Here is a 25,035-nt window from a genome sequence, read left to right on the forward strand (position 1 = left end):
CAAGATTTCATGACTTACAAAGTAACAACAATAAAGAAAATACCATAGTGGTAAATAAACACATAAAATATGCTTGATGTTAACAGACTTTTGAAAAATACAAATTAAAACACAATGGATAGTCACCATATGATTCTCAGAGTGGCAAACAAAACTAAACAAAGTCACAACAGTAAGTGTTGGTGAAGAAAAGATGCAAATGGAATGTCCCTCTATTGTGTTTAGAAAGTCAAAATGGTAAATATACATTTGCCATATGCTCTGTCCAGCTTGCCCCTAGGTATTCTACACAAAGAAAAAAACTCGACTTTACATAAAAACCTATACATAATTTTTTTCAGTTTTATTGATAATTATGAAAAACTCAAAAATTTGCAACAATTCAAATATTTTTCAGCTGGAGAGAGATTAAAAAAACCCACCAGGATTTATGGGGGGAAAAATGAGGAAAAGTTAAAAATAAAAGGGCTGGGGATGTGGCTCAAGCGGTAGCGTGCTCGCCTGGCATGCGTGCGGCCCGGGTTCGATCCTCAGCACCACATACCCACAAAGATGTTGTGTCCGCCGAGAACTAAAAAATAAATATTAAAAATTCTCTCTCTCTCTCTCTCTCTCTCTCTCTCTCTTACTCTCTCTCCTCTCTCACTCTCTCTTAAAAAAATATAAAAAAAAAATAAAGGAGGGTGGTACAAAAAGCAAAGCAAAGGAAAAAAAAACACTTTACTAAAACCTTGTGCAGACTTGACCAAATCTGTCCCAAGTTTCAAGTGTCTTTCCCAGGGGCTCCTAAAGTCAGACTTGCTCAAAAGATTAAAAAGGCCCCAATGTGCAAAAGTCCTTTATAGCTCACTTGGATGATCTTAACCACAAAGCTGCTCTCTTTCACCTCACACTCACTCACATATTTTTTGCTAACATTTTTTAACCTCTTTTATAAAACCAAGGCCTCTTCCTGTTTGATTTTTGAGACACTGCATATTTTGAAATAAGAGTATTATTCCTATATCATTGGTCCTTTTGAATAAAGTGTCTCCTTTTCTAAATCCAAATTTGTTTGTAGATGACAAACTAACCATCCATACCACAGTGTGGATCAATCTCAATGCATTACTACAGACTCTACTGCAGGATTCTATTTATGTAACATTCTGGAAAAGCAAACAGAAAACAGACCAGCAGTTGGCAAGGGCTGGGAGCAGAGGAGGGGAATGTCTCTAAAGGGGTCTGAGGGGATTGGGAGTGGGTTATGGATCTTTATTTTGATTGTGACAGTGACTTCATGATTATATGTGTTTGTCAAAACTCAAAATCCATACACCAAAAAAGTTAGTTTTATTGAATATAAGTTATGCTTTTAGAAAAGTTTCTCATGAGTTCCATTTCTCTATTACATTATACTCATTCTGCATACATCTCCAAAAAAACCAGGGAGCCTCAGCTTAAAGCATACACAAGGATGAAGATATTTAGGATTAGCTGATTTTAAGCACAGTGTTTTGTCATTTGGATTTTAGCTTGACATAAAAGTCTCAACATTCATTATTTTTAGTTGTTCAGCAAAAGTATATTAACAACTCAATGCACCCTAATTTGTATGTTTTTTCATTGTCATTGGGCTATTATATAAATTTCTCCTTGAATTTCAGTAAAGCTCCAACTTGCCCCTGACTAGTCTTCAAAAGGGCCCTCCTTTCTCTTCTCCTTTTCCTTGTAATGTATCTCTTCTTGCTTTTTTTAACTTATCTTTTTGACATTGAAAAAATCTCAAGCATATGCAAAAAGAAAACAGTATAATAAGTTCCTGCGTAACTATTACCTTTTCAACAATTTTCCAAATTTTCAACATATAAGCAATTTGTTTCATATGCATTTCTTATTTGCCCCATCATCCCCCCCACACACATAGTCCTCAAATTAATTTAAAGCAACTTATTCAAATTTTATAGGAATGGAGTTGATTATGACTTCTGGGTTTTGCATTGTATTTAAATATTAAATATTCTCTTCAACTCCAAGAAAATTATATTTGCTCTTAATTTTTTTCTAGTGGTCCCTGTATGATCCATTTTCTTTGGTTGCAGTCTAAAGAGTTTAAAGTCTATTATTTTTTAAATACAAACCTTCCATGATATTACACATATGTTCAAAGTCTTGCAGAGTTTGTCTTCCTGGGCCTGACATTTCACCTGACTGAAGTTTAGCTCCCTTTGTGATTTGGGAGCTAAACTTCAGTCATTCCCCATGCCACTCATCTCCAAGGAAAGCCTGACATGGTTTAGATACTGAGCCAAGCTAATGCTGGCAGCAGATCCAAGGATGGTAAGCTGCCTATCAGTAGATCCTTCCATGGGGTTTGCAATTTTGATCTGCGCCTCAGACATCTGATGGATCTCACCTTGATGCCCCATTATGCAGCTGACCAAGTGGTTTGGAATGGTGAGTTCCTCAGAAGTAGTCTGAGCAGATGCATACAAACCTGCCCATAGCCTTTCACCTCTATTGAGAGCTGGATTCAATGCCACTGAATCCGGTGTTGTCATGCGTCATAGGAAAATGAGACTGTTGCACTTCCAACTGGTACAGATTGAACAAATCTGGCTGTGGAATGGCATACCATCCTTGAATAATAAAGGCCTGATCACCGGCAAAGATGATGGGAGAACTTGAGGGCTTGGGCCAGTAGGAGATGGTCACACTCTTTGGGGTGGGGACAGAGACAGAGTCTCCAATGTGACCTTGCAGATCTATTTTGACATAGTCAATAATGGATTGAGGAATGCCAGTAATGGTGGTGGCCAGCAGAGGTGAATTGAGGAGCATATCCTCTGCCACCTGGCTTGAGCCCCTGTACTCTCTCATAATTTCCTTAATCTTACAATCACCTTTTCCCATGAGAGAGCCACACTGACTTGCAGGGCCTCAGAGTGACAGGGGTTCAACTTGAAGTTGTGCTATTGGTCATAGAGCTGCTGAGGTCCTCTTCTGGTTTGTCCACCATCATAGCAAAGGCTGTGAAGATGGTATTAGTGGGTCCAGCCAAAGTGATAATTCTCCCAGGACAATTCCCTTCTGAGATGTTGATATGTGCACCACTTTCCTCGTGCATCTTCCTGATTCTGCTTTCTTTCCCATGAGACTGCCAGCTTCCTTTCCAGGCATAAGTAGCCCAATGGTGAGAGTGACATTGAATCCACCTTCAGTCACACTGGTGAGCAGCGTTATGGGGAGCTGGACTTTGAGTGGTCCAGTCTTTGGTCACTGGTGGGGATGAAAGCCAAACACTGCAGATGAGAGACCACTGCAGGGGGGTGGGGGGGAAGAGGGGAGCTGGCCACAAAGGAAGGCTGGAGGCCAGGAGAGGAACAATTAGAGTGAGCAGGAAGGCACAGGGGACCCACCAACAGGGGAGGGAAGAAAAGAAAGGGTGGGGTGGAGGAGAAAGGGGGGAAAGAGGCCCCGGGGTGGGGGAAGGCTGGAGGGCGATTGGGCAGGAGGGAGAGGGCACAGGCTGAGGCTGTTCAGGCTGCTGCCTCTGCTGGTCTCTCATTTTCCTAAGACAGAAAAAATTAACTATAAAATTTAAAAGATAATTTGTTATAAGTGGTAATTGATAAGTTATTAAAGACAAAATTTGAAAATATAGTATTGTTTGAATTACTTTGAATAAGATTTAAAGATAAATAATCTTAGCTTGTTGAAATTATCTGAAAGCATCTTGTTTTAGTCTCATGGATATATATAAATATATATATATATATATATATATATATATATATATATATATATATTGAAATTGGTTCCTCTATTATGAGTGGCTTTGAAATGAAATGGATACCATTGAAGAGTAGAGTGACTATAGATAATAACAATCATTAACTTTCAGAAAACTAGCTAAAAGTATTTTGAAAATTATCACCACAAAAGTTGATGAGATAAACATGTTTAAACTGATTTAAACATTTCATATTGTATCCATGTATCAAAACATCACATAGTACTGATTAACATGTACAGTTTTAATGTTTTAGTTCTTAGTTTAAAATAAATTATTTACAAGTTTTTAAGAATTTAAAAAGAATTTAGTACTTCTGTGGGCAAACAAATTTGTCATATTAAAACTTCACATACTAATATAAATAAAATAAAATTCATTAAACCTGCAGAGGTATGCATTTATTATAAGACATAAAACTTCACTCCAACTTAGGAACAGTTACTATAGGGCATGTCACAACATGTAGGGGTGAAAGGGTAAAGTTTCTAAGCTGGAAAGCTTGGATTAAAATGTAAAAGATTAGGTATTATTAAATTCCTGTGTTACACCCAGATTCCTGAGATAGTTAAGACAACGCCCTACTGGCCATTCAGCCTAGGTCCCTGTGCAGTTTGTCACAGGGCCCGAACCAATCAGTTTGAATGTGTACCCAGTTTAGAAGTGACCAATCACCCCTGCCCAGCCTGTTCCCGCCAATGAATGGACAAATCATGTATCAGAGTTGTTGTTCAATTTTCCCGCGCCTCATGATGATTTGTTCTGATGTATGCAAAGCCCCCCACCCTCTCCAGAAAGTGTACTTAAGCTCTGCTTGACCTCTGCTCTGGGCTCTGGGCTGCTCTCCCTTCTTGAGTGAGCACGGAGCCCCAGCGCGCTGGAACGGATCCCTAATAAATCCCCCTTGCCATTGCATGGAGCTAGTCTCGTGTGGTCTCTCCTTCTCCGACGCTTCGCCGGACCCTTACAGGGGCATGCTGCATCAGAAAAGAGGAAGTCTTACTTCCTGCTGCTATCTGCTTCTCAGTCCTGGAGCTACATGTAGCTATGATGGCGCCTGGCAATCAGCCAGGAGGCGGTGCTGTGGGTGGTGACAAAGAATCAGACCACCTCTAGGATAGGCTCAGAACTCTCCCTGCCCTGCTGACCTTTATCCTGATTGGCTCCTGTACATTATGTTAGCTCTGTATGTTTTCTCATTAAATGAGATCCTGCTTTGACTGGTCTCCCTGAGCATCTGATTGTCCTCCTTCGAGGGAGGGGCTGGGTGCAGGCAGCCAGTCAACCTTTGCCTTTCTTGGCTCCTCCTGGTTGGGGTGTGCTTTCGCCATCTCTCCTGCAGGTCAGGAGGAAATGGGGGGGTGCTAAAAACCCCAACAGTTACAGTTTTAGAATGTTAAAGTCTGGAATATAATAGTAATTCTTCATAACAGTTATCAATAAGCACATAGTTTTATATTCCTTTCTCCCTGTATTTTTGTTCTGATCATATTTTATGACTATGGAATCTAAATTTAAAATGGATTATTTACTTGGTTGTTTTTTTTTTTTTTTGAAAACTTTATTTCTGTTACAGTTCCTTTTTATTATGTTTTATAAAAGTGTCAGCCTGTGACGGATTGGGGAGAAGACAGGTATTTTATTACAGACAGAAGTTTCATTGCTGTTTATTAAATGTTTATAATAATATTATTATCTCAGTTAATTCTTGCAACAATGACACAAAGTCTCATTTTATGAAAGAAATTGAAGCTTATGCTTAATAGTTTTCTTATGTTACATAGATACTAACGGCATAACTATGTATGATTCAACATTCTGTCTATCTGACTCTAAAGCATGTAAAGATTTACTACTATGCCATAGAATTCACAGTCTACACCACAATTGGACTCTTCCATTTTCCTTTAGTTTCATGCTAGTCTATTAGTTTTGAAATTAATTCTGGAAGAGTAGAGCTTTCTTTGAAGCTGCAGAAATTTTGCAGAGCAAAATGTTGTCTTTATAAAAAAATGGATCATTCATAAAATCAATTATAGTTAGTAAAAGTTTAATAGCTACAAAATTTGTGTTACTAAACTGAAATATATCAAACACTCACAAAACAAAATGCACTATTTATTACTGTGTATCATGTGCTGTCACATCGCTTGGAAATGCAATTCAGTTATTTCATCCATATATATTATTATGTGCCTGCTGGGCACTAGGCTTTAAAGAGCTGTGAATAAGAGAGAAAATGTGCTGCTCTCTTAGAACTCTCATTCCAGCAGCTATAAAATGGGAAATACTAAAAATGCAACAAACTGAAGGTCATTTTAGAGAGCATTAGGCATGACAAACATGGCTGGGATAGAACATCTTGGAAGCAACATTAAACTGAAGGGTCCAGGAAAGATTCCTTGAGAATGTAAAGCATGGAGGTCTGAGCATTCCATCCCTAGAGATCAGCTGGAGCAAAGGGCCAAAGGCAGGAAGGAACTGTCTTATGCAAGAAACAGACATTTTTGTGGATATTATACAATCACTACAGCAGCAGATGCAGAGGTGGGGAAGGATGAACAATAAGAACTGATGCTGAGGTTATAATAAAGATTGACAGCTCCTTTTGGACTTTGGGAAACAGAATTTTATTTTTCTATGAAAACTTATGGTCAGAGAATTCTTATGATACCACTAACAGGTGCAACCCAAGCCAGTTGCATAGGGCTCTTTCTAAAACTCCTTGAACTAGAATGTCTTAGTCCATTCAAGTCAGAAGTACGTATGAAGTTGGCCTTAAAAAAAAGAAAAAGAAAAAGAAAGTATGATTTCATGGGCTAGAATGCAAAAGTTAGTAAATAGTATTTTTGCCTAATAAATTATGAAACTATAGAAATACAAATATAATATTAGGAAGTAATAAAAATAGATAAGAATTGACACAGTTACAGAGGGGGTAACTTTAGCAACATAACTTTTCTAATTTTGAAAAGAAGTGTATGGAAACAACACACAATGCACACATATAAAACAGAGATAATATACCAAAGAGTAACTAAAATACACACATTCAAACACATACTTTCACCCAGACACACTTACACATACAAAAAAAATATGGTGATGAAATTATGGAGAAGTCGAAATATTGAAAATAGTAAGTGGAATAAAATCATATATTAATTTATATTGATGCTTGTATAAAAGAGAAATTATTGATTATAAAATTCATTCAGCAAAATCACCAAAAATATTGAAAATAAAATTATGGCCAAGTACATACTTGAGACTTAAAGGAAAATAAACTACAGATAAATAAGCAATTTAAAATAATATAACTCCCCTATATGACATGTATTAACACATTTGCCAATATTTCTAATGTGTCAGGGTGAAAATGAACAAATAAAATTTATAGATCTGAATAAAGATATTTCCCCTTTACTTTTTCTCAGAAATAATATCTAATGAGATTTTTACATATTATTTGTGTGCTTGTTTTGTATACATTTGCCATAAACATTTATTGATAAACAATATTGAGGATTGTTTTATGTAATTTTCTATCTTGTATGATGTTGAAACCCAGAGCCTCTTGTTGGCTTGTTCTGGGACTTCTAGGGAGGAATTTGTGGTAAGTATTTCCTGTTGTACATAAAGGCAAGTGACCTCTTTATGTTCACAGTTGGAAACTTATGAATTTTGAACAGCAAAAATATTTAGGCAATGTTTTTTTTCCTGCCAACCCAATTTTGAAATGTTCTGAATATTTGCATAATTTATTACAGAACAAGCTATAGAAGAATCATCTATTTGAAAGGATTTCTAAGAGTTTGAAGGCTATTCAGTGGTGTTTGGAAACCATTTTTTTTTTTTTTTTGATGGGAGGGTACTGGGAGTTGAACTCAGGGGCACTCAACCACTGAGTCACATCCCCAGCCCTATTTTGTATTTTATTTAGAGACAAGGTCTCACTGAGTTGCTTAGTATCTCACTTTTGATGAGGCTAGCTTTGAACTCATGATCCTCCTGCCTCAGCCTCTAGAGCTGCTGGGATTACAGGCATGAGCCACTGCAGCTAGCCAGAAACCATGAACTTTTGCTGTAGGATCTGCTTATATTAATAGCTGTAAATTCAGTTATAATACCCAATCACATATGTACACAGAAATCAGCTTTTTCAGACAAATACAATTATTAGACTGGCTTAAATGTGTAAAATTCATTTGAATATTTTATTAACCAAATTGTGTCACATTCCCTCCAAGCTTCATATGTTGGTACTTCAGAATGTGACTGTAAATTGAAATGAAAACTTCAAAGAACCTGTCCCTTAACAGAGTCATTAACTTAAAATGAGGCTAAGATAAAATGAAGCTGATAGGGGGAGCTATGATATAATATGACTGGCATCCTGACACACCAAAAAAGAGGAATCAGGACACAGAGACTTAAAGGGAAGACCATGTGGAGACACACAGAGAAAACGACCAATTAAAACCCAGGAAAAACGTGTCTGAAGAAACCAACTTTGCCAACACTCCAATTTGAGACTTCTAGCCTCCAAAACTCTTGAGAATTTCTGTTGTTTGAGCCAGTCCATCTGTGTTTCTTTTATGTAAGCTCTAGCAAACAGATACTAAGAAGGGATTTTATATCCATTCCCCACATATAAGAATATGTGCTTACCTTATGCTTCTTATTTTCACTTCTTCCTTTCTCCTTCACATATTCCCTCACATATTTCTTCATCTTTCAACTTGATTTGTGCAATTATTTTTGGGCACTATAAAGACAGACATGAGTCAAGGGAAATTTTGATGTAACAGCAAAAATGAATATAAATTAAAGTTATATTGCAAACATATGATGTTGTATGTGCAGAATATGTAGGAATACAGAGAGAGAAGGAATTATTTGCTTATAATCCCATATTTGAATGAGCTAGTTATGGTGTATACAGACTCATGGGTCAATGTCAAATGAGGTCGACCATGAGCAAGGTGAGATTTCCACATACACCTTAAAGTCTCACTCTTCCATCTCCATTGTTCTATTGCACTCCTTCAATGAGTCATTTTTCAATTATGTGAATAGAAAAAGAGCTGCTGGGATTACACTGTTCTTACATCTTCAGTGTTTTCAGAGAATGTGCCTGTCTTCCCTCATTTGTCATTGCAACACACTAGATTTCCCTCAGTTACAAAAAAAAAAAAAAAATCATTTGTAAATCTTTTATTGTGGCCAAAATCCACAAAATAAAATTTACCATTTTAACCAGTATATTGACACTGCTATGAAACAGATCTCCAGAACTCTTTCATATTGCAAAACTGAAACTATGTACCTTTTAAAACACACCTCTTCACTCCACTGCAGCGAAACTCCCAGAAACCAGTATGCTACTTTTTGTCTTTGAATTAAATTTCTCTAGGTATTTCATAGAAGTAGGTTCATACAGTGTTTGACTTTTTTTTTAAGTTAGCATAATGTCCTCAAGGTTCATCCATATTGGAGTAAATGTCAAAATTTCCTTTCTTTTTAAGGCCAAATAATATTCCATTGTATGTTGATGTTAAATTTTTTCCATTCATCTACCAATGAATGGAAGCTTGTAAGTCCAAGATCAGGGCACCAGTATTTAGTGTCTTGTGAGAGCCTTCTTGCTGCATCCTCACATGATGGAAGAGGTGAAAGGCATGAGGGATAAATGATGTGACCTCACATGGCAGAAAACAGAAGGGCAAAAAGAGCCTAAACTACTTTCAGCCTTTATGTAAGGTATTGCCACTCATGAAGGCAAGGTCCTTATGATTTAGTTTTCATGACTCAATACTACCATAACGGGATTACATTTCAATATGAATTTGGGATAGGATATATTCAAACCATAACAGAGAGAACCTGCTTTCAATTATTATTAGTATCTACCTAGGGGTGGTAATCCTGGCTCCTGTGGTAATTCTATTTTTAGTTGTTTTCTTTAACATTCATTGGCTGATTTTTTATAGATGAATTATAATTTTACATAATAGTGTATAGAAACACACTTTATTACTTCATGTTGATTTTGTGTTCTGTTATTATGGTTTGGATGTAAGGTGTATCCCAAAAGCTCATGTGTGAGATGAAGCAAGATGGTTTAGAGGTGAAATGACTGGGTTATGAGACCCTTTACCCAATCAGTGAATTAATCCCCTGGTGGGATTAACTGAATGGTATATGAAAGCAGATTGGGTGTGGCTGGAAGAGGTAGGTCTTTGGGGAGAGAATGCCTTTAGGATATATATTTTCTATCTGGCAAGTGGAGTCTCTCTCTCTCTCTCTCTCTCTCTCTCTCTCTCTCTCTCTCTCTCTCTCTCTCTCTTTCTCTCTTTCCTCTCTCTGCTTTCTGATGTGATGTCTTAAGCCACTTCTCTTCACCATACTCTACTGCCATGATGTTCTGCCTCACCTTGAGCCCCTAGAAATGAAGTTGGCTGTCTATGGATGGAGATCTCTGAAACAATGAACTCCCAAGTAAACTTTTTCTACTGCAAAATTGTTCTTGTCACAGTGATATTGTTGAATTTCTTCCTTAGTTCTTTTTTTTTTTTACATAGAAGTTTTTGTGTATGTGTATGCGAGTGAAATCTTTAGAGTTTTCTAGGTGTAAGATCATCTCTGGTGACAGAGACCATTTTTTTTTTTTTTTTTTGCAATCTTATGCCTTTTTATCACCTTGCCTAATTTCTCTGGATGGAACTTTTAGCACCAGGTTGAATAGATGGAGTGATAGTAGGCATTCTTGCTTTGTTTCTACTTTTAAAGGGAAAGCTGTCACTTTTACCATTAATGTTAATTGTTAGCCTTTCATAAATGGTCTTTATTATTTTTATATGTGGTTATTTTCCTAGTTTGTTAAGTGTTTTCATGAAAATAAGTTTAAAATAAGTTCTCATGAAAATAAGTTTAAATTCATTACATCTTTTCCAATGGTGTTTCTTCATCAAATAAATATGTCGTTTTTATTCTTCATTCCGTTAATGTCATGTATTACATTGAATTTCATGTGACAAAACATCTTTGCTTTCCAGGAATAAATCCCATTTTGCTCATGTTGCATAAGCCTTTATTAAGCTGCTGAATTTGGTTTGCTAAACTTTTGTTGAGTACTTATCCATCAGCATGGTTATGGTTTGGCTATGGTTTCAGTACTCCTCAAATGTTGATATGTTGAAATTTAATACTCATTGCAAGAGGATTGGAGCTTAATCCAACTATGATTTAGAAGTGGGCCATTAAGGGGATGAGTAAAATTAGACAAGTTCATCAGGGTGGATGTTCCATGATTGTTAGTAGTGAGTGGCTTTATAAGAAGATGGAGGAGAACAGAAGAGACATACACAGGCACAGTGTCTGCCTTTTGTCACATAATGCCCTGTTCCACTTGGATACTTTGTATCCAATGCAACCCTCCAATCTCCAGAAGTATAAGTCTCTTTGCTTTAATACTTATACAGTCTCAGGTATTTTGTTGTAGTAATAACAATGTAGTAACATATCCATTTATCATGGAAATTGATCTGTAACTTTCTTTCCTTGTGGTGTCTTTGCTTGAATTTGTATCATATAATGCTGACCTCTTAGTACTACTTGAGAACATTCCTTCCTCTTCATTTTTTTTTTTTTTGGAAAATTTCAGGATGATTGGTGTTAATTTTTTCTTAAAAGTTTGGTAGAATTCTTCAGTGAAGCCATTTGGTCTAGTACTTTTCCCTTTGTGGGAGTTTTTCTTTATTGATTCAGTCTTCGCACTAGTAATTCGTCTATTCATATAGTCTGTTTCTCCATGTTCCATTCTTGGTAGTTTGTTTGTTTCTAAGAATTTTTTCTTCTCATCTAACTTATCCAGTTTTTGTCACACAATTGTTCATATAATCCTTTATATTTCTGTGACATTTGTTCTAATATCCTTTTTTGTTTGTTTGTTTCTGATTGCAGTTGTTTGAATCTTCTCTTTTTTTCTCTTAGTTAATCAGACTGTAGCTAAATGTTTAAAGCTTTTGTAGATTTTTTCAAAAACAGTCTCAATGTTGTTGATTTTTTTTCTACTATTTTTTTTTCTATTTTGTTTATCTCCTTATTAATCTTTGTTATTTCCCCTGCTCCCTTCTCCTAAAAATGGGTTTAGTTTGTTCTTATTTTCTAGTTTCTTGAGGTGTAAACCAGTAAGTAGGTGTTCAAGATATTTCTTGTTTCTTTTAATCTTTCCCTTTACAGCTATGAACTTCCATTTTAATACTGTTTTTACTGCAAATGAATTTTGGTATATTGGGTTTTGATTACATTTGTCTCAAGTTATTTCCAAATTGACACTGTGACTTATTCTTTGATCCTTTGAATTCTTAAGGATGAATTATATTTTAAAATACTTTTATTAGTTATTAATGGACCTTTTTAATTTACTTATTCATATGTGGTGCTGAGAATTGAACCCTGTGCCTCACCACTGAACTACAACCCCAGCTCCAAAAGTGAATTATTTCAATTCTAAAAATTTGTGGAATTTCCACTTTTTCTTAAGCTATGGATTATCAATTTACTTCACTATTACTGGATAAAGCACTTTTGTATCATTTCAATTTTTTAATATTTATTTTTTAGTTGTAATATTTATTTTTTTTAGTTGTAGTTGGACATAATACCTTTATTTTATGTTTTATTTATTCTTTTTTTGATTGTTCGAAAATTACAAAGCTCTTGACATATCAAATGGGAGTTCATAACCCACTTGAATCTAAAATATGAAATATGGTATGTTTTATTTATTCTTATGTGGTGCTGAGGATTGAACCCAGGGCCTCGCACATGCTAGGCAAGTGCTCTACTGCTGAGCAACAACCCCAGCCCTCATTTCAATGTTTTTAAATTTGTTAATGTTCTTTCATGGCTTTATATATGCTGTATCCTGCAGAATGTTCCAAGTGCACTAAGAAAGAATGTATATTCTGGTGGTGGTGGTTGTCTGATAGGTCCAGTTGGATCCTAGCATTCTTCTAGTCCTTTATTTCCTTATTGATCTTCTGTCTGGTTCTTTTGTCAAGTATTGATTATGGGGTATTGGGATTTCCTTCTAGTATTGTATCTATTTTGCTTTTTAATTCTTTTAAAATCAGCTTCATATATTCAGGAATCATAGTTTTGGTACCTAAGTATTCATAATTGACATTATTCTTAAGAAACTAGCCTTATTTTCCTTATCAAATGTCCTTCTTTGTCTTTTGTAATGGTTTTTATTTAGGTCATTTGCCTGATATTAGTACACCAATCTTGCTCTCATTTTGTTACAATTTACATAGAATATTTTTTAATATTCAATGTATTCTTAGATCTAAAGTAAATCTTTTAGCATATTATTGGATCTTGCTTTTTTATCCATTCAGCAAGCTTATGTCCTATGATTGGGAAGTTTTATTAATTTATATTTAAAGTAATTACTCATGGAAAAGGACATGTTCTGCCATTTTGTTCGTTTTGTGTAGGGTTGTGGCTTTTTTCCTCACTCATTTACTCTTTTACTGATATGCTTTATTGATTTTTTGTAGTTATAGTCTTGAATTCTCTTCTTATTTCCTGTTGTTTATTCTACAGATAATTTGTGATTATGGTTGTGATTATTTAAATCATCCTAAAGATATAATATTCTGTTTTAAATTGATAGTAATTTAATCACATACAAACACAGTACAACTTTGCAGATCCACCACTCCAACACTTCATGTTATTGAAATTGCAAATTCTTTTATGTTGTACAGCATAAATTTATACTTCTTGTATAGTTTTCTCATTTGAAACTTCTATACCAAAATGATAATTGCATGGGTTATGATATTTGCTCTTATTTGTAGTTTAATGGTTTTGTTTTGCTGCTTATTATTGTTTTGATTCCAAAGAATACTTTATCATTACTTTTGAAGCAGGTCTAGTAATAATGAACTCTCTCTCTGATTCTGTGTATTTGAAAAAGTCTTAATTTCTCCTTTATTTTGAGGGGTAGTTTGCTGAACACAGTATTCTTGTTTGACATTAATTTGTTTTTCAGCACTTTGGATATATCATCTGTATTGATTCATTTTTGGTTCCTATGGTGAAAAAACTGAGGTTGGGGAAAATATAAAGAAAAGAGGTTTTCTTATCCCACAGTTTGGGTGGCTGTCTTAAGTTTCTGTGCTATTTTCTTTGTAATCTCTTCTTGATTTTTATGATAGGCTGGTGTTGTAACTTCCCAACCAGTCTTTAGACTTCTCACAGAGGTCTTCTTGTCTATATAGTGCCAATGCAGTGTCTCTGGGGGAAGAAGGTCTCCTAACTTCTTAGTGTGCCATCTTCTGATGTCCTTCCTTTCTTGTGTATTTTACAGCTTGAAGTTCATTCTCTTGACTCATAATTATCATTTGCTGGCTTTTGTATTTTTACATTCTTGTTCAAAATTATTTCTTTGCTCCTCTTATTTTTGTGGCCATCTACTGGCCTCTTTTATACTTTTTCACATCAAGAATGATATTGTTTATATTTAAGCTCCACATTTCTATATATGCCAGCTCCTGCAGTTAACTTGGCCAAGATCAGTATCAAAATAAGTTTCTTGGTAAGAAACTTGTCTTTATTATTCCTTGAGATACTTGACTTTATTTCATTGCATTAGAAAGCCAAGGATTACTTGTGATAGTTACCATTTGAATTCTTTAGCTTTGATCACATTATGTGTGTATAATCCCTCCTTATATTTTGTAGTGACAAGATCAAAATATTCTTAAATTCTGATATATTTTGCAATAAAATATTCATTTATGCAATTAGGAGCTCAAATGAATTTAACACAGGCTAGATAAATTCTCAAGGTGTGAATTCTCAGGAGGGGTTTATTTTTAGGTGTGATCTATAATATGTTTCATGCTAAATATGGATGAGTGAATTGGTTAATATTCCTAATTAGCTTACATTTTTGGAGCTTAGAGGCATTTGAAAACATCTGTCTGAATCTTCTGCTGAAGAACATTTTGGAAACCAGAAAGGGAGAGGTGAGCAATGACCTGTTTCACTTGTGGTCAAGTGGCCAAAAAGGCTTTATGTATCAGAAAAAAGGGTAAAAGTTATGGAAATTGCCTCTAGAGGTTATTTATTCATTCACAAAGAAGCATCTGCACATGCCAAGAATGCTCTAAACACTAAGGACAGGGAAGAAAACAAGATAAATACTTTTTTTTGCTGCACACCATTTCTATTACCCTGGAGGTATGCAAACAATAAACAAAAGCCAAAGTCTGTGTAGAAGACTTGATGGTGTTAAGTGCTAGTGAGAAAAAAAGTTTCAAGTGCAAATTAGTATTTAGGTTTTTGAGATGGTGTCACAGAAAACACAAAAATTATTAACAACCTGCACTAGAAGATGATATGGAAGTCAAGATCTGAGGAAAGTGAGGGACAAAGCCATGCTCTGGGACAAAAGCCTTCCAAGAAGTTGGATGAGCAAATGAAGAAAACTTGGGATGAAAATAGGAAAGTAGGAGAAATATGCAGGCAGCATGTGTGAGCAGATGGAGAGAAAATCAGGTAATGCTGACCCAGATTGAAGAGGGATTTTCAAACCATTTTGTATACTCAGGTCTGCTAGATGGAAAGCTATTTAAAAGTTTTGAACATGGATATGATATAATATACTGCTTATACCAAATACAAATTAGCCCTAAGCAGGTACCTTCAGGTAACTAAAGTTCACCTGGCCTCTTCCAATGCTCAGCTGTAACTTCATTAAATTTAATCTCAGCAGAAACTCTTACTACCAGAGAGCAGGAATAAGATACTCCACTTGATTTCATAAATTTTAGCATGAATGAATAACACAATTTAAAAGTCACTTAAGTTGCCCTAATTTTTAGACAAAACAAAAAACTACTATTGATTGAATAGTTACCATTTCCCGGACTCTAGACTTAGAATTTTAGAATTATTTTATATAATTTTCTACAAAACCTATGATGTAGGTATTATCCAATTTTACAAGTGAGAAAATTTATGGTTTATGAAGATTGAACATATTGTCTCACATCTCAGGTCTGCTAGATTTGGGAAAAAAACTTTGTTCTTAATCAATTCTAGACTAAGGTGATAAACATTAGTGTAATGACTGTATGAAATTTTCTTCATTTTGCAAACAAACTTGGAATTCCAAGGAGAGATGTGTAAGGAAGAAAAAAAGACAGAAATGTAAAATACTATACTTATATAAAACAAGAAGGAAATCCATCCTAGTGCTATTTTAGGCTTATTCACTGGGTTGAGTCACTCTGGGTCACAATAGCTTTTATTAGAAATTCTAGACCAGTACTGGCTCTGGGGCCTTGGAGTCTCCTCCAGTTGTCTACTCCAGTCCCCACCTCCACTTATTCAACAGGTGCCAAATAGTGCCAGATGATAACTTACATTCCAATTCTTTGAGTCTAATGTAATGTTTCCTTCCATAGCATTCCTTTGTCATATTTTACTCTACAACCCTTCCTCAGCATCCACAGAGGACTGATATGAGAATCCCTGTATATACCAAAATCTATGGATGCTCAAATCACATTTAAAATGTTATAGTATTTGTATACATCTTATGTGCATATTCTTGCATGCTTAAGTTATATCAGATTACTTACAGTAACTAAGATAATTTAAACACTATTTAAATAGTTGCTAAGGTGCATTGTTTAGGGAATAATGACAAGGAAAAAACAGATATATATTTCCAGAATGGGTGCAATGTGTTTTGCCTGTGAATTTTTTTTTTTAAAGAGAGAGTGAGAGAGAGAAGAAGAGAGAGAGAATTTTAATATTTATTTTTTAGTATTTGTCAGACACAACATCTTTGTATCCATGTAAGCAGCAAAGAGGTGTTTATTGCGAGCTAGCTCACAGCAACAGGTGACGCTAAGAGGCCCCGAGCTCAGGGTTTGCCGCAGTTTTACACATTCTTTGGAGAAGGCAGGGACCCCCACATACATCATAGCATCTCCTAGCAAATCATTACACACCGCGGGAAAAATCAAATAACAACTCTAAAACATGATTAGCACATTCACTGGTGGGAACAAGTTGGGTAGGGGTGATTGGTCACTACAAGAGGGGGATTCATTTGAACTGATTGGTTTAAATTGTGAGGATGTAGCAAGGGGAGTACATGACAAACTGCAGGGCTTCTAGTTTAGATACTGGTCACCACACTTAGGTGGGGGCCATCTGGAATTTCAGATACGTGGTTATCTTGGCCTATCTTAGGTGATCACCATCTGTGGCTTTTCTGTAGTGTTTTCCTGACTTTAGGACTACAGTAGGTCAGAGGTTAAGTTTCAGAGCAAAATGAGATCCCAAGCAGAATGAGATTGCTTAGGTCTTTCAGTATGTGGTGCTGAGGATGAAACCCGGCCGCATGCATGCCAGGCGAGCATGCTACCGCTTGAGCCACATCCCCAGCCCATTGCCTGTGAATATTTTTGATCTGTAGTTATTTGAATGTGCAAATATGAAACCCAAGGATAAGGGGGACAATTGTACTAAATTCTGTTTCTTTGAGAACATTTTAAAAAAAGCTAACTCATGTGTGTGAATGTCATAACTTTAATAGGAGAGATCATTAGTGTTTGTGTGCAATCTGAGTTATACAACTCAATTTCCCCCAGTGGCAGTATTTAAAAAAAAAAAAAGTAGAACTTGCCATATAGGGCTTTTTGGAATATGTAATGTAATGAGAACAAAAGACAGTATTATACATATTGGATGTTGAAATTTTTTAACATTTAACTCAAAGCAGGTAATCATCTACACTAAGAAATATTAGAAAAATAGAAAATGTATATGTTGACAGCTAAAGATAAATTAGAAACCTTTACTTCTAGTGATCTTGGTCCCAATAATAATTTTTAAAAGCAATATATAAAGGAACTTATGAAATACATTATAAATCAAAATGAGGAGATCTTAAAATTAAATCACATAAATGAGGTATTTAAGTCTAAGTTTGAACAGAATAGCTTAGACAGAAACTATCAGAATTATTTCCTGCTAACTTGATTTAACTTGGGAAGCTGTATCCCAGTGTTTCTCTATATTTGTATTTTTTAAATAAGCCCCTCTTTATTGTTTTTCCCTATGAAATCCCTGTTTTCAACATTGTCTTGAAGCAAAATAAATTGACATTAGATTAATTTATAATCACATTTCATAAATTAATTAACATAATCTCAATGTCTGATAAACATGAGATATTATATAGTTATTGATATGATTACTAAGAAAAACAAAGATGTCAGGTATTTTGTTTAGACCATGCAATGTTTTAGGCATAAGTACAATTTACATTTAACAACTACAGTCTCTCCTTATCTGTAGATTTGCTTTCTGCAGTTTCAGTTTTCTATGGTCAACATTGGTCTAAAAATGTTAAATAGAAAATTCCAGACATAAACAATTCATGTTTTAAACTGCATGTTGTTCTCAGTAGCAGGATGAAATCTTATACCATCCTTCCCCTGGGAATGAATCACACCTTTGTGACCCACCTGTTAGTCACAGTTCTGGTGTTCAAATTACCCTTATCTGAATTGTGGCCCCCAGATGCAGAAGTAGTGGTGTGAACAATTCAGTTGTACTAAAGACAAGCCATAAAGAGCTTCTTATAAATGGTATTGTGAAAGCCCTCTAATTAAGGCAAGAACAAATATCTTATTCTGAGGTTGCTGATCTGTGTAATAACAAATCTTCTACCCATGAAATTGTGAAGAAGGAAAGAGAAATTCAGCTGGTTTTGCTTTCTCATTTTAAACAGCAAAAGTTACAGCCATAATGTGTGGTGAGTGCTTGGTTAACATGGAAAAGTGTGTGTGTGTAAAAGACAGTGAATAGAGATCTTGTTACTGTTCATAGTTTCAGACATCCTTGAAGGGGCTTAAAATATTCCCTCAGACAAGGGGGACTACTGGAGTTGAAATACTGAAAATAATGTCCTCACTAACAAAATATTCTTCCCTGAATGTCATACGTTTGGAAAGATTTGGAGATGACTATTCTAGAACAGTAAAGCAGAATGGAATTATTGTATATCATCAGTACCTAACATAGTACTTGGCACTAAATGGAGCCTCAGAAACTATATTTTGAGGGCTACAGTTGTGACTTAGCAGTAGAGTGCTCACCTAGCATGTGCAAGGTCCTGGGTTCAATCCTCAGCACCATATTAAAAAAAAATAAATAAACTACAGGTATTGTGTTCAACTACAACTAAAAAGTAAATGTTCTCCTTAGAATGCTTTGACTTACTGGCTACAATAGCATATGCAATTTATTTTTGTATAGCGCCTGGAAATTTTCAAAATGTCTTCACATCTATCATATTTGATTCTTATACTAATCCTTTATATAGAAAATATGTGCAAGTCTTCCTGTTTTATCAATGAGCAAACTCAGTCAGATCTAAGAATCTATCCTGTGTAATGCTACTTTGAAGATGGTTGATAACGGTTCTTTCCTGCCCCAAATACTCAACTTATATCTCATAGTTTATATGTTGGATTATACAAAGCACCACTTTTGATTTTTGTGCCAGATGTCCTCAACCTAATTTGCCAAGTTTTTTTTTTGTTTGCTTGTTTGTTTGTTTGTTTTAATTTCCAGATGTCTCTCAGGTTGCACCTTGGCACCAACTGGCTTGGAAATTTGGCTGTGCTGGGATAATTCTTCTCTTGAGTGTGATTGGGTTGAGTGTTCTAGGTAAGTGAAGCAAGGTATTTGCTTCAGAATATCTACTCTATCTCCATCATAAATATAGGTGTATCTTATCATTATTTGGCTATTGTAAATTCATTGAAAGATGAACAAAATGAAAATTTACAAGACAACGCTTTGCCCATTTAGCTCATGTTCACATTGGAAACTTGACATTTATTTCACACTTCTCTTTCTAATTATTCTGAGCATGATTATGTATATTACCCCATAATTGTGCTCCAATAACGGTTGTGACCCAAAGATTGTGATAACAAAGAAAATTAAAAATTCTGATTATGTACCTTTTATTAAGTACCTACTTAATTCCAGATGGCAGCAGACAAGCCCTCCCTTGGAAATAGCACAATTACACTCATTCTGAAGATGAGAGAGTTCAGGCGACAGTATAAGCAATTTAACAGTTTTAAGTAATTCCCTTAAGCAGACTTATCTAGTAGATAATATGGAACCTAATATCTGCAGGAGTTCACTTGTTCTGTGTTTTTATCTTGTTTATTTATGTATGCTGTCTCCAAACTAGAACACTTGGTTACCACAATGCAATTGGTTTCATCTGTTCACATTAGTTTGTTGAAATAACCTAGTTTCCTTAAAGTGATGACATAATCATTCCACCACAGATTTGGGTATCTACCCTCTTAATGTATTTTCCCTTTATTTACTAGTGATATCCTTAACACAAAAATCACCAATGGAAAAGAGCAGTGTGGATATTCAAGAGAAGAGGAATTATACAACAGGTAATATTGTGCCTTGAATTTCCCAAGAATAACAGCTAATAATCAAGGGTAAAACTAAAACAGATGCATGGACAAAGGGAGCACCAATTGATAACAGTGAGGAGTGTGTGTGGATGGGGAAGAGATAAGGAAAGGAGGACATTCCAGAAACCATAAAAAGAACAGGCAAAGGGCTGGGGATGTGGCTCAAGTGGTGGCACGCTCACCTGGCATGTGCAGGGCTCTGGATTCGATCCTCAGCACCACATAAAATAAAATAAAGAAGTTGTGTCGACCGAAAAAATTAAAAATAAATATTAAAAAATTCTCTCTCTCTGTTAAAAAAAAAGAACAGGCAAAAACTCCCCCACCAGATTCTTCCCCGCTCTGGGACCCCTTCTCTTTGGAGAAGTCTATCTCTGTATCTCTGTGGCTTTTGTAATAAATCTACTTCTTGTTTGCTACCTCTGTGTCCTGTTCTTCAATTCTTTGCTGAACAGAAACAACAAACCCAGCACCCTTAGATGGTAATAGTCATAATCAAAGACTTCTGAGTATTTATAACAACGCATATATGTGCTGTTTGGGGTGCAGCAGGGACAGATTAGAAATACAATACTTATTTATTTCTTCTTTGTTTTTACTATAGAGACACCACGTCAGTTACAATGCCCTAAACATTGGCTTCAGCTCTAAGATAAATGCTTCACTATTTCTACTTCTTCCAGAACTTGGAATGACAGTTTAGCTGACTGCTCCCAAGGAGAATCCAGTTTGCTGCTCATCCAAGATCAGGAAGAATTGGTAAATTGTTAATTAAAATTCTTTATATAACTTAACACATTTTAAAGACTGCATCAAGACAGCTGGACTTCAGCCAAAGTTTCTGTGTAATGCAAGTAGAAACTTTGACTTCAAGAATCTCATAATTTGGGAGACTGAACAGTCATATAACAATCTAATATAATATAATAAATTCAAAATAAATAGAAATATGTAGAGAGAAATATCACAAAGAAGGAAGAAATAACTCATTGGGGAGTTGGGGAATTAGGAAAGACTTCAGAGAGGAGGTGATCCTTGAACTAGATTTTAGGGGATGAGAAGAATATAAATCATGGTTAGATAAGCAGGTTCAATATTAAGTTACATATTTTGTTTCAATTATAGGGATTCATACAGAACCTGATAAAGAATGAAGGAAATCTGTATTGGATTGGACTAAATTTTACATTATCAGAGAAGAAGTGGAAATGGATAAATGGCTCTTTATTAAATCATGACATGTGAGTATTAGGTGAGCTCATTTGAATATGTAGTTCACATCAGGTTCACATTGGAAAGTAGTAACATTAATGAATATTGAAGACTGAATTTTATAGTTTTAATTTGGCTTAGACATTCTCCATAGGTTCAAAATAGGCTGGGAAGATGAATAACTCCAAAGTTGATTGGAAAATAGTATGTATGAAAAGACACCAACCCTTTATAAGAACATGTTTGCATCTTCAATGGAGTGTTAAAGGACAAGGACTAACTCTTTGGGAGGGATACTATTGGCACATAGAATTTACAAAGCAGTATTTTTTAAATTGTGATGGAAAAGCATCATAGTGGATCATGATCCAATTCAGTAGGTCCCAACCAACATAGAAAAAATAAAAGACATAAAGGAAAAAATAATAAATATCAGAGTATGGAACTTAGATGCAGGACAGGGACTACCTGCATTGAGGGAAACATTATATTATATTATATTATATATTATATTATATTATATAGTATATAGTATATTTAGACAGTTATTTTGGGGAATGTGATAATATATGCATAAACCACAAAGAAGCCAATTGTTATTTTCTCATTTTTTATTGAATAACATTGTCAAGAGAGCCTTCAGTGTTAAATACATGTTTTTAACAGAATTCATGGATAGTTGTATAGCAAAGAGCAGAGTATTCTTTTCTTTCACAAGCAAAAGCACGTAGGGATCCAAACAAGTTTCTGTAAGGAACATCCAATGAGTTTTTCTCAAGAGATGATATTGAGTGTTAGTTTAGTGGATCTTGAACAATTTTATTAAATTTGCATACTTTCAGACTTAAAATGTATTTTTTAATCATTCAGGTTTATGTAAAATACAGTGCTAATGTATTAATTATGGACAATATTAAACATTAAAAAGATTGGTTGGCTTAATTGGCAAATTTTGACATTATAGAGCCCATCTTGTAAAACATTTTTTGAATATTAGATTTTAAAATGAAGATTATTCAAAAATAATTTAACCCACTTTGAAAAAGAAAATATATAATCAAATCTATGCTGATTTTTCATAATGTTTTCTGAGAATTTTTTTTTCTATACTTTATTTATATTGAAATTAAGTTTGAGTTGGGTATGCTGGCACACACCTGTTATCCATGTTACTTGGGAAGCTGAGAAAGTTCAAGGCCAGACTCAGCAACATACAAGACCCTGTCTCAAAATAAATTAAAAGTTATGGGAATGTAGTTTAGAAGTTAAAGTCCATTTAAAAATATATTAAATTTGACTTCATTATTTATCTTTTTATACATAGTAAGGATTGATTTAGATTCATTAAATATAGTTAGTGTGTGTGTGTGTGTGTGTGTGTGTGTGTGTGTGTGTGTTTTAACTGGGCTATGATGTAAAAGGCTTATTTCATTGTAGCCTTAGTAAAAATAAGAATTGAAAACATGTAAGTGTTTGTGAAGAAATATATGCAGTGGATGGATTAAATTCATTTGAGCCTCCTACTTTAGCCTGAGGATAAAATTGGAGGCTTTGAGATGTAGTCATCAGGTCCACCTTAGAAGCCGTCATGGTACACTAAAAGGGGATTCAGTTAAATTCTGAATTGATTTCAACTTTCCAGAACCTTGTTTTCAAATAAAGGGAAAGAAAGGAGAGGATAATATATTTCCATAGAATTATTTGGGAATTAAAGAAGGTAATGTCTGAGAATTCATCAGACATCTGGTTAGGGAAGGACCGCAAGCCATTGAGGACCTTTTGAAAGAGAGTCATTGACTTGGCCAGATTGGCCTTAAAGAAATTACCCCCCAAATTGAAGAAACACTTTGAAGGATGTGGGACATAAAATCTAGGGCATGTTTCCAACAGTCCAGTTAAGGAAAGTTCACGGTTTGACCAGAAAGCTGGCACTGGAATAAATCAGATTAGCTGCTCAGGCCCAAAGGGAACATGAAGAAGAGAAACAAAGGAGAAAAACAAAAGCCATGATGGAGCCCTGACCACTGCCTCTACCACCGTCTGTTTGAGACAAACATAAGTGAGCCTTAAATTCACCTCTCCCTTGCAGCCAACCCCATATTAGCCCTTCCCATTGTTCAAATGTTATTCTCATCCCCACCTACAATAAACCACAATATCCATTGTTGTTGGAACTAAAGTAGGTTGAAGCAGATACCCACCAACCTCTGCTTGGAATGAGGATGAAAGGAACCCTGACTACATGCACATGAACTGCATCTCCATTCCCCTGCATCCACTTCTATAGACCTTACATAGTCTTTCTTCATCAGGTCACAGTTACCAAACAGACTTTTGTTTTAGCATTGTCATACATTTATGTTTCATCCCAGTGCCTCACCCAAACATGTTGTTAGAACCCATTTATTTAAGAAAACTGAGGATCAGTGAAGTCAAGAGACTTCATAGAATGTACTATAGAATTGGGAGGTTTAATTCCCAGTTAACAAAGATTCTCTCTCTCTCTCTCTCTCTCTCTCTCTCTCTATATATATATATATATATATATATATATATATATATATATATATATCTGTGTTTTTTCTCAAGTTTCTTCTTAGAAGGTTTTTTTCCAAGTGAAGATGAAGTTCCAGAGATTTATATTAACTTTATCTTAAAATTTTAAATCATTATGTTTGAGAAAATCCCAAACAGTAAGAGAGGTTTTTCTTTTTCTCCTCAGATTAAAAATTTTTGGTGAAAATAAAGAAAACAGCTGTGCTGCTATCTCAAAGATGAAGGTATTTTCTGAGATCTGTAATTCAGAAAACAAATGGATCTGTGAAAAGAAACTAAAACCTGTCAGAAATAAAGTATCTTGACTATGAAGCCCATCTCAATTTCTCTACTTTCCATTACAGATATCTGTGATTTTAATTCTGTGTATTGTACAAACTGTAGATTTAGAGGCATAAAGTGAACAACTGCAGAGAATTCTTAAACTATAGGGAATCTTACAGAATGTCCAATCCATGAATTCTGTAAGTGAAGAAAAAAGACACAGACATATCATTTTAAGAGACAGTGATATTCTATGGAAAGCAGACCAGGACAGCTGAAAGGAAGTGAATTTTAATCCTGAAGAGAAAGTGTGGCCTTTGCTAATCCCTCTAAGCCTCAGCTCAGATGAGGTGTAGTAAATGATTCCTAAAGTCCTGTGCAACTCTCATAGTCTGTCTTATTCTGTACTATATCACACAACTGAGTTGTGGAAGAACATGATGAAAATCCTTTCTCTTAACTCTGACACCAGATCTGTAAATAAAGGGGTCTGGGAAGGGGTCCACTATAGTCTGGATGTCCCCTTCAAAACTCTTGCTGAAATTTAATTGTCATTGCAACAGTATTCAAAGGTAAGCCCCTTAAGAGATTAACCCATGCAGGCTCCACCATCACCAATTAGCTTAATTCTGTTACCATGGGAGTGGTTGTTAGGAAAGTGAGCTCTCTCCATGTGGT

General features: G+C 35.1%; 1 protein-coding gene and 1 pseudogene across 2 annotated transcripts in view; one reads left to right on the forward strand and one right to left on the reverse strand.

Moving 5' to 3' along the window:
- The window catches only part of LOC308657570 (killer cell lectin-like receptor subfamily B member 1), a gene marked incomplete at its 3' end in the record, with an annotated part of 180,681 nt that extends 156,283 nt beyond the window's left edge, over positions 1 to 24,398 (forward strand). The window contains 5 exon segments of the mRNA XM_081309369.1: positions 20,227 to 20,301; positions 20,930 to 20,973; positions 20,977 to 21,084; positions 21,451 to 21,566; positions 24,260 to 24,398. Of these exon segments, the coding sequence (XP_081165495.1) occupies positions 20,227 to 20,301; positions 20,930 to 20,973; positions 20,977 to 21,084; positions 21,451 to 21,566; positions 24,260 to 24,398 (482 nt within the window).
- LOC308659028 (poly(rC)-binding protein 2-like) lies at positions 2,229 to 8,506 on the reverse strand (annotated as a pseudogene). The gene is made up of 2 exons: positions 8,444 to 8,506; positions 2,229 to 3,249 (listed from the first exon to the last, which is right to left on the reverse strand). The product of its transcript is annotated as a poly(rC)-binding protein 2-like (transcript).
- Positions 24,399 to 25,035: the final 637 nt, after the last annotated feature.

The sequence above is a fragment of the Spermophilus citellus genome, assembly GCF_964194105.1.
Source record: "Spermophilus citellus genome assembly, chromosome: 10".
NCBI classification, from domain to species: domain Eukaryota; kingdom Metazoa; phylum Chordata; class Mammalia; order Rodentia; family Sciuridae; genus Spermophilus; species Spermophilus citellus.